General features: G+C 41.2%; 1 protein-coding gene across 2 annotated transcripts in view; it reads left to right on the top strand.

The window, feature by feature from the left end:
• The window catches only part of LOC124632655 (ankyrin repeat and BTB/POZ domain-containing protein BTBD11), a 38,227-nt gene extending 27,834 nt beyond the window's left edge, over window positions 1-10,393 (top strand). The window contains exons 4-25 of one of the 2 annotated variants that reach the window (XM_047167561.1): window positions 1,421-1,623; window positions 4,284-4,442; window positions 4,558-4,699; window positions 4,885-5,008; window positions 5,172-5,303; window positions 5,469-5,595; window positions 5,726-5,871; window positions 5,990-6,177; window positions 6,262-6,390; window positions 6,470-6,654; window positions 6,784-6,998; window positions 7,108-7,333; window positions 7,413-7,545; window positions 7,642-7,781; window positions 7,864-7,991; window positions 8,070-8,278; window positions 8,410-8,537; window positions 8,612-8,698; window positions 8,771-8,931; window positions 9,226-9,388; window positions 9,483-9,665; window positions 9,753-10,393. In XM_047167561.1, coding sequence (XP_047023517.1) covers window positions 1,421-1,623; window positions 4,284-4,442; window positions 4,558-4,699; window positions 4,885-5,008; window positions 5,172-5,303; window positions 5,469-5,595; window positions 5,726-5,871; window positions 5,990-6,177; window positions 6,262-6,390; window positions 6,470-6,654; window positions 6,784-6,998; window positions 7,108-7,333; window positions 7,413-7,545; window positions 7,642-7,781; window positions 7,864-7,991; window positions 8,070-8,278; window positions 8,410-8,537; window positions 8,612-8,698; window positions 8,771-8,931; window positions 9,226-9,388; window positions 9,483-9,665; window positions 9,753-9,950 — 3,506 coding nt within the window. In that variant the 3' untranslated portion in view covers window positions 9,951-10,393. The remainder of the gene's footprint in view (window positions 1-1,420; window positions 1,624-4,283; window positions 4,443-4,557; window positions 4,700-4,884; window positions 5,009-5,171; window positions 5,304-5,468; window positions 5,596-5,725; window positions 5,872-5,989; window positions 6,178-6,261; window positions 6,391-6,469; window positions 6,655-6,783; window positions 6,999-7,107; window positions 7,334-7,412; window positions 7,546-7,641; window positions 7,782-7,863; window positions 7,992-8,069; window positions 8,279-8,409; window positions 8,538-8,611; window positions 8,699-8,770; window positions 8,932-9,225; window positions 9,389-9,482; window positions 9,666-9,752) is intronic. The other variant, XM_047167562.1, reaches the window with a different exon arrangement.
• The last annotated feature ends 215 nt before the right edge of the window (window positions 10,394-10,608 follow it).

Genomic DNA, 10,608 nt, shown 5'->3' on the forward strand with positions numbered 1-10,608 from the left:
TTGCTAGCCAAGCTCTGTAATTAGTGTCCTTACCAGTAAAGCTGTATTGTGAAGCTATTTAAGCTACATAGAGCCAGACTTTAAAGGTGCTTATGCCCTACAATGAACAACACTAAAATTCTAATTTCTACGTCTTATAACGAAACACATAACAAGCTATCAAATGAAATTCGTATAAAATGAAGTGTTATAAAATTAACATAGTCATAAGTTCACATTAACGGTCTGCCGCCGCTCATGAATCTATATTATGCTTAATAATCTTATAACGGAATATTTTGGTAAGGAACTAGGCAGACAGTGTTGTTTTGGACACGTTCTTTTCAGCACGTCAATCTGTTGAGTTTTATACTATTTTATGCCCCAAATGGTTAATTGTTAACTGTCACCTTGATTAGGATCAGCCCTTGGCTAGTCTATCGTCCCCTAAACTTTAGGGCCGAAAGATAGCCAAGGATTGGAATCAATCTTCTAACTTCATCTTTCCTTAAGCCCTTTCGTCTTTAATAGATTCCGGTCACTAGCACTGTAGACTACAGATTGTCCTACATCCACTATTCACTATAGAAGAAAAATTGTTGATTCATGTATTGAATTTGCCCTATTATTTACTTCCAAAATATTAGATATCTTAGAAGAGTGATGACATGAATGATGGCATCTTAGAAGAATGATAGATGATGATCGATGACATAACTAAAACAGATCTACAGAGGGCATAGTCTACTAATTCAATAAAATGTCAATTGAATATCAACTGAATCTCTAACAGAAGTTTCTTGTCCAGCATTTTGTACGAGATTGTCTATACAATCAAGTGGTGTGACGTCATCTAAGTCCATAAGTCATGGTTCAATTCGTACACCCACACTACTCAGAGTATCTACTAGGTACCTTCCCACTCGGTGCTGTTTTCCGACTTTCACGCGGAAACTTGGACACAGCTGCTTACTAAAATTTGGGACAGTTTCATTCAAAATTGGGCTCAATTCGTTCATTAAAAACTGTCAACAACATGCTAATTTAGGAAGTACATATTACTTACATAAGTAAATATTTGACCCGACTTTATGTAATAACTGGAAAACATTTTATTGCATTTCATTTTTAGTACAAAAACACACATAAAAGAACTGGGTTAAGCATTTATAAATATGTATGATAATTATGTAGACAGGTATGTAACTTATAAGTACTTTGCCAACTTAAGGAGGAAATAAATTTATATTGAAGACTTCTTCCGAGCATTCTCCAAAATAGTTGTAGCTAGTTTCATGACCAAAACCAGAATGAACTGACAAGCAAATTTTAATCAGTAAGTACTTATAAGTACAAATTAATGTCGTACCATTCCCGTTCTTTCTTTTGAGTTCTGGAGTCCTAAAAACATCGTAAAGTTAACCTGCAACTTTGTCACCAGCAACCCACGAGGAAGCCCCACCAGCGTCGACAGAAGGACCCAGCTCAGCGCAGCTCAAGGCAGTGGGCGCGGTGTCACAGCTGACGGTAGCCAGCGCGCCGGTCCGCAGTGCGCCCGCGCAGAACAGCTACGCGCTAGAGCGCCGTCCGCCTAAGCACGATCATCATCATCGGCCGGCTGTTGATTCCGCGCCGCCTGTGCAGGTCAGTTGCTTGGCAATTGTTTGTAAACAATTTGTTCCTTAATTTTAAAGTTGAAGATCGATGCAAGGGCTAAGTGGCCCATTCCATTTCTAAAATCTCTGGAACTGCTGTTCCGATCAGAAGAGTTCATTCAGTATTAGATTCATCTCATTTATCTGGGTGCACGGAAATTTTTGATTCCCACGGGACGAGGGTACCTAATAATAGTTGTAATACGCACAATTATTTATCTATCTACACAAAATTGTTCCAGTCCGAACTTTTATCCAGTTTATTACCTGCTATGTAAGTAACACTAACCACACGCCGCGGTTTCGTTCACTTTAATCTCTTTGATGCTGATCCGTGGTTAGTAAACACGGCGATCCATCCGCGGTTAGATTAACCACAACAATTTACAGTTGACTAGTTATAATTACATCACATACAGTTACTCGTAACTTTGGTACAGATCAAAGAACTTTTAATGGAGGCAATTCGGAGAATATGACAGATGTAAATGATCTTTGAAGGTTTAAGTGTTTTGAATCACGATAAATGGGAATTGGAATACTTGAAAAGAAGATTGATAACTAAGAATTCTATATTTCCTAAACTGTTTTGTACAATGGCTTTTATGAACCTTCAGTTACAAGTAAAACTGACTAGGTAGATACTCATAACATACCTACACGTTATCGGTCTTTTGATTTAAGTCCGGTACCACTCCAGGTTCATTTCCATACAATCATGATTGATTTTCCCAACAAGTTTAAAATGTCTAGTCTAACTTCTTTTAAATTTTTATGGTGTCACAAAGTCTAGTAGATTTAACTTGGATAAATGTACGGTTAATTATATTCATCTTATTACCTACGTGGTGTTTTGAGTGATGAGTTTGGCGTACAACCAACTTTGTCAAACTACTGTAGAATAAACATCTTAGGTACCTATGCGATTAGGCATTAACCCATCATCTCGTCTCCCGACCCTTTTGCCCAACTATGTTGGGGTCTGCTTCCAGTCTAACCGGATGTAGCTGAGTACCAGTGCTTTAACCCATCTTAACACTAAAATCTCTGAGTAAGCAGTTAGCCAACTGCAATCGTAAACGAATCGTAAACGTATTTCAATTAATGTTGGTCTTGGTAGCTATTACAACATTTAAATAGCAAAACAATTGCCGAATTCAATTAACGAAACAATGCTGGTAGGTAACGGTTTTGACACCGATATTATGAACACGCAAGAAAGTACTGTAATACTGGCGTCATTTATTTGTAACTACGTCTTGAAAATACGCCAGTTACTTACATTTAGTAATATTGATTAATGTATCAGTATATCATCATCGTCAGAGGCTTATTTAATGCCTAGTTGGGAAATAGTAGGGAAAATAATGCTTTCGAGTCTTTGGGTTAAGAACTTAGTGGCTTCCTCTCACGAGATGGGAGGACCATTGATAACCATAAATGCTCATATCAGAATGATCTATTCGGTACGACTTTTTAATCCAGGTTTCCTCACGATTTTTGCATCACCGTCAATTAATACAGCAGGAAAACTTTTCTTACTGGCAATATTTTCTTAACGTTAGAGGGGTAGAAAAGTTACATAGTAGAGATCCTGCTAACTCATATTTTATACGGCATGCAGGTGCATGTTATTAGAAAATTGATACCTAGCTGATCTCAGTAATAAATCGATGTCATCATCAGGTCATCGCATGGTCATCGTGACCTAGTGGTGATCGAATATAATTTGTAAACGGCGCCAGAGCACGCGAAACCTGCATTAACGTTACGGGATCCAGATGTACACGGATTAATATCTGTTACGTGCGTGGAAATTGATTCACAACAAAGTGCGTCTTTTGAAATAGATGGTCGGTCATATTTTAAACAATTTATGAACAAAAGTATTTGCTATTAACTCAGGACTGTTAACTACCAATAATTTAAAATATTAGTTTCATAAGAACTTAGATACGTATCATTGCCATTAATGAAAAATGTGACAACTGTAGGTATGCTTTTTTTAATAAAATGAGAAAAGTCGAGGAAAAAAAATGCGGTCTGTACCATTTCACTTCGGTGAAACGATAATTCTTTGAAGATACATATAAGATATCTTTAACTCTGCAATGAATCTACTTACATGCCTATGTGGTATCTTACTTGGAGCTTTTAATATCTACATATCGGTAGATACTTTCCATTTCCACCCTTTATCTAGCAGTACCGGCACTTATCAAGAGCTAATTAGTAATTAGTCGCGATCACATCGTCGGTAACCATTACAATAATTATTCGAGCAAGCGTTACGCGGCGAAAGTGTTGCCGCCAGAAAAAATAAATTACCATTGTTTTTAACAAAATCCCACGATCTCTTGATAGGGAAAAGCGTAATCGGTGGGAAGCTTTAAATATTGTTGAAAGCGAAAGCATCCGCGACAATGGCCGCCATGTTGGATGGATGTAGATGCGTCAGCGCATGTTTCATAAGACTGATGAGCTCTTTTTATCTTAATGGAGACGGATGATTTAATTTGCTGTGAATATTTACGCGTAAAAATTTTAAGCATAAATAATATCTTGATTGATGTTATTGCACTTATTTCTATATTTTGCAAAATACTGATGGTAGATTATTGCGATCGAATCTATTTTTTTGAAATACAGAATGGCGTCCGCGAATGCAACAGTAGTTCAGACGAGAATAGGTCGTCCGGACACGCGTCCATGTCGGACAGCGGCGGCGGCGGTGAGGCCGGACGGGAGGAGCCGCGCCGGACACGGCAGCCGCCACACGCACGGACCAAACATCGACCACATAACAAGGTAGCACACCTTTTTCTTGTAAATATCTATGACGATTTGTAAATATGTTTTTTTTTTCGCAGAACATTCTTTAAAAGTCGAGTAAGGTTTTTATGCAGGCCGTTTATTCGTTCAGTTACAGTCACCATGGCCGGGTGGCGGAGGGCTGGAGGACATCAGATCAGCTATCAAACAGCTGACACTTCGCTCCAGAGATAGCAGCAGCACAGCTACCAGTGCATCAAGCGCTGGAGGGGGCAGCAATAATGGGGCTCCAGGTATTTACTTTTTCCTATGCCAAAATATTGTTTTATAACCTTCTAACAGAAACCTTGAACCTTCATTAATAAAAACGGAGATGCAGCGATGATAAGAACTCGTGGTTCAGATACTTATCAAACGATGTAAGTTAAAGATGCTCTTTGGTAAATTGTATTTTAGCTATTTGTTTTATGTGTTCCAGAGAGCGGTAGCGCAGCCGAGGCTCGAAGAAGACGAGCTCCTCTAGTGCGGCAACCCTCGCTGGACACCGTCTGCACTAATGTTACCAGCGCCGACGAGTTCGTGTGGGTCGATTCGCATAATAGGTATGTTTTCGCATCTTTCATCAATAAATAATCAATACATAATAATTTTTACCCTTCAAAAAAAGGAAGAATTGTAAAAACCTAAATAATTACAATTAAAAATATAAAATACGTCTTTTTATGTGTCTGAATATGTTTAAAGTTTACCTTGTACTTATTGCAGGCTGGTGGAACTGCGTTGCGTGCCCTGGACAGCGAGCGAGGTCAGTCGTGCGCTACAGGCCGGCCGATGCAGAGATATAGCGCCTAGGATGGCACCCGATACGCCGTCGAGGCTCGCCTACTTACTACAAAGGTACTAGTGGCTTTCCAATTTATGGAAATGTGTCTCAAACCATACTTAAACCTAACATCACGAATGATGCAGTTATAATTTTAGACTACAAATTATAATTAATATATAACTAATTATATCATATAGTTTTATTGACTGAAGCATCAAAATGTGTTTCAATTTCAGAGCACTGGTGAGGATAGCTCGCGAAGCACAACGTCTCTCACAGAACTTTGGTTTCTGCTCCAAGCATGAAGTAGCTGGTGCGTTCCGGATAGTCCTCAGCACACCGCTCGCTGACGCATGCATCAAGGTATGAAATAGTTTCTTTGCAGTAAAACAAGTTATGCACACATTGCATACCTCTATGAGCTATCTTCTCCAAAGGCAAACATAAACATTGGCTTCGAGATGTGTATTTCAAAAATTGATTTTCTCAACAGGGTTGCCAAAGAGCAGCTACAATGTATGCGACATCGGGCAGTGCAGCCAGGCGCTTGGGTTCAGCCGCCCGAGCCCGCACCAGCCTCGCGCCAGGACGGTTTCAGAGGTGGATGCTGGATGTGCGTGTAGCGTCATTTATTCACGAGTAAGTGGCTTCACTAGGTAATATTTGGAAATTGGGGGTGTAGTAACCCTGAGTCTGTGAATGGAAGGTATAAAATATGCCAAAAGGAAATATAAACATTAATCGTCCTGTTTTTCAGATATGCAGCGATCTACCTCTGCGCTGGAATGGAGACGCTTCTAGAGGAGATTGCTCTGATAGCCGGCAGCAGTGCAGCCAATGCACCTATCACACCCGCAGTTGTTGACCACGCTGTCGCTAACTGTGCGGATCTCTGGGGGCTTCTACAGCCATACAGTCACTTGAATGCTGGACGGGTAGCTTCTGGTAAGGAATGGCCTTGTCTACTAAAATCCACAAATAGCTACATGTGAAGATTTATTGTTCTACATAACCTGTTTTATATTGCAGGAGCATTATCACTCTCTCGTTGGGAATCTATGAGCTCACTAGGTTCCGGCTCATCTTCAGGAGTGTCCCGCCCTGAACATAGACAATTAGGACTAAGTCATGATTCCGGTATCACTACTAACGGTTCTGGTATGTATCCATAGTTTTAATCTTCAATACCTAAATATGAAAACTGTTTAGTTTTAATAAGTATTTTGACAATTTGCAGGTGGTTCAGGGACTTCGGCTGGTTCAAATAACAGTTCCGGTGGATCAACAGCGTCAGTTCTATTGACAACGTGTGCTGGATCAGCGTCAGAGTTGCGGGCAGTTCTACGAAGAGTTCACCCAAGACTATCGCCACTATCGCCTGCTGCAGAACGAGCTCTGTACTACTTTATGAGATGTTCACAAGTGAGTGATCGCATCATGTATTTTATTAAGCCCATTGCAAAAAAAAATTGCTATCTACTAAGCGTAGAGTAGGTACATCTGTACTTTATAACCCAAGCTTTCTTTTTTAACATGTTATTGTTTCGTTAGTTGGAGCACTCGAGCACGTCAGGTGGCAGCTGTGGTGGCGCAGGTCTGTGGGGCGAGCGGGGCGCGGGTGCACTGCCGCCGCTGGGCGAGTGGGTGCGGGTCATCCGTGCGCACGCCGCGCTGCGCCCGCCGCCCGCCGTGCCCGACGCTGATGACGTGTTGCAGGCAGCCCGGCTACTGTTGCCGCACGCTGACTGCCCTCCACGGCCCATAACGTAACACCATTTAATACTTGCCGTTGACCTTCCACACTTCTGCGTACTGCTTTCCAAGTACCTAGTAGATAAGTTGATTTCTCATGAACCATAATTCCACGATTTACAGAATGGAAGAAGCAATAGAGCCTGTGTGGTCTCGGTGCCCGCGCACTGCGGACGAGCTAAGCAGAGCTGCAGTTGGAGTGGCACAGAGGGCGCTGCTCAGTGGCCGACCAGATCTAGTGGGTGGGGTCCGAGCGTTGCTGCCACCGGCCGGCATTGACGCACCTGATGCTTCGGGCCTCACTGCGCTCATGAAGGCAGCTTTAGCTGGCGATGAACAGATTGTAGCTGTAAGTAAAATAACTGAATACTTGCAATAAAACAACTAATAAATATACGATGTGGATTAAAAATGTTTTTATATTCTAGATGCTGCTAGAAGCAGGTGCCGACCCTAACATTGAGACGGGTGGTGCGTGTGCGGCACACTGTGCCGTGCCGCTGTCACCCCGTTCGCCGACCACACAACAGAATACTCCCGCCTATACCCCACCTACCGCAGGTAAGTAAACATTTTGATGACGAATTTATATAGCATTTTCAATGCTTTAAATGTTCTAAGTTACTAAATTAAGGACCAAATTAATTTCCTTAATAGGTTGGACAGCGCTGGTGTACGCATGTAGCGGTGCAGGTGGTGGTGCCGTGGAGTGTGCACGCCGGCTCATAGCCGCTGGCGCCAGGGTGGACGGAGCACCTGCCAGGGGTGACGATGTTTGCACTCTCACTCCGCTACAGGTATGTAAACATACCATTCTATGAACAATCGCAATGGACATTAACAACTAAGATTTGAGAGTATTTTCCATTCTATTTTTAGGTGGCATGTGGCGTTGGCAACTTGGAACTGGTACAGTTACTGTTATCTCATGGCGCAGACCCGTTCCTCTCGACGCAACTTAACGATGCGTTGTGCTACTCTCCTGCTGCCCAGTACGGGTGCTATAGGTGAGTGCCTTTCCTACTATGAGAAGCAAGTAGATTTGGTAAAACAGTACCTAATGTATTGACGAAATTTTTTTGCAGTGCGGTGGCTGTGTGCTGTGCACATGGTCGGCGCGCTTGTGTACGGGCAGCGGTGAGAGGTGGGGCACGTGCTGCCCAAGCGGTGCTGTCACTAGAAGAGGTCCTAGCTGAAGGGGCCGCGCCACCGCCACGTCCGCCCACCTTCACCAAGCAGCAGCAGCGAGCTCTCAACGATGCCATGTACTGTGCCGCCGAGACTGATCACTTAGGTGAGACTAACTCACCGTGCACCTTAAAATATAAGATACTCTGCGAAGGCTTTTGCTTCTAAGAATTTTCACTGTTTCAATATTTATTTGCTCATATGTTTATTTTATCAACATTTTTGTCGTTTGTTTAGATATAACATTGGAACTACACGCGTTGGGCGTGCCGTGGTCGCTACACGCGTGGACTTTATCACTGGCTGCCGCAGCAGACGCAGCACTTGATAGCGTTATCGATCAACTTTTACAAGACTTCCTACAGGTAAACTAGGTCACGATTTTCTAGCAAAAGTAGCTATCAAGAATTAAGTTTTAAACAAGTGATTTTCTTTATAGGTGTGCCCGTCAGATGACAGCCACTACAGTAAGCAGTTCATTTACGAGTGCCTCCCCCTGCTGTTTAACATTTTACGGTACAGCAAGGTAATGCAAACTGACAATATGATTTTATCCTAATTTAATTTGTAATTAATAATACAGCTTCGTTATATTTAGAAGGAAGGCACTGTCTTACTGCTGGCTGACATCCTATGCGCATGCTACGGACGAGAGCCCGTGCCCGGCGTGGCTCAGCCGCCGCCCCCAGCGGGGCCCGCGCCTGCTAGAGTCGACCCCTCATATGTCAACAACCCATCACTAGCTGATGTCACTTTCAGGTAACTATGGAACGAAGAAAGATGTCTATTTATTCTCCTCTTATTAACTCTCTTATCTACACTCTTATGTACTCCTCTTATGTACACTCTTATTTACTTTCTTATGTACTCCTCTTATGTACTACCCTTTATACTCCTCTTATATACTCCCCTTATGTACTCCTCTTATGTACACTGTTATGCACTCCTCTTAAATACTCCGCTTATGTACTTTCTACGTCAGTCAGTAATTTATTGGAGGTAAGATTTCAATTAAGGATTTAATATGAACATGTGCTATTTGACATTTCTCAGGGTTGAAGGGCGGTTGTTCTACGGCCACAAAATAGTCCTGGTATCGGAGTCACCACGGCTAAGAGCCATGCTAGCGCCTGCGAGATCATCCAATGAAGCTCTGCCAGTCGCCAACACCCCACCACTCGTCCAAATCAATGACATTCGATATCATATTTTTGAGGTACTTACGATTAATACAGGATGACAGTGCAGTATAATTATAATCTTTTGTTATATTGTGGGATTCTCATGATTTTTTTGTTTCTATTATGCAGCAAGTGATGAAGTACCTGTACTCGGGTGGCTGCACGGGACTGGACATCCCGGAGACTGACGTGCTGGAGGTCCTGGCTGCCGCCTCCTTCTTCCAGCTTCTGCCGCTACAGAGGCATTGCGAGGCGAGAGCAGCCAAATCTGTAGACTTACATAACCTTGTTTCAGTCTATATTCATGCTAAGGTAGAATTTCATCAATGTAACGAATATATTATTTTGCATGTCGTTCCTTTTAATTCATTGACATAATAAATTGTGTTTTGGTTTCAGGTCTATGGTGCTACTCAGCTATTGGAATACTGTCAAGGATTCCTTCTGCAGAACATGGTAGCTCTTCTCACGTACGATGATTCCGTCAAACGTTTGCTCTTCGGGAAAAGACTGCCCGGCCATAACGTTTTGGGTGCTCTGTTGGTTACATTACAAAAAAGAATCGAAGCCAGAAAAAATCAAGCTAAAAATAGATAACTATAATTCATAAGCATGTCAAAAGTTCAGAGACTTATTATATAGCAATATTTTGCTAAATAATTTTAAAAGAATTGTCATTGACTATTTAGCTGATCAGGTTCTACTTGCTCAGCTTCAATTGTTATAGAGAAACTAAAATATTTTCCCAAATACTTTATAAGGCTTTAATTTTGTCATGCTAAACCTTTATGTAACGAAGTTAAATACAATTTTAAAAACATGTATTAATGTAAGTACTAAATTAACTTCTTTATGTAGATAAGTAAATAGATTTAACAACTACAATTGGGATATAAATATTTTTGTAACAAAATGTATTTCGTCCTCATTTGTAATTCTACGAATAATTCTCATTTATGAAACACTTTATGAATGGAAAGTATTATATCTTTGTAATAATTTTAATGTAATTATTGTTGAAATAAAGCTTTGTGTTGTAACATGTCTCATTTGTCTCATCCGTTACTTGTAGAATTCTTCGCTTTTGCCTACATCATGTAAGCAAATTAAATATCTACCGTTTTTTTATTCGGTTCTACAACATTTGTAGAAATTGTAGAGAGGAGTTATTACTCTTCTTGAGTTCATTATTTATTTCCTATCCCACTCTAGCTCATTTAAACTAAGAGCGAGCACACACTACATTTTATTGTTA

Source organism: Helicoverpa zea, chromosome 8 (assembly GCF_022581195.2).
Source record: "Helicoverpa zea isolate HzStark_Cry1AcR chromosome 8, ilHelZeax1.1, whole genome shotgun sequence".
In the NCBI taxonomy this organism is placed as follows: domain Eukaryota; kingdom Metazoa; phylum Arthropoda; class Insecta; order Lepidoptera; family Noctuidae; genus Helicoverpa; species Helicoverpa zea.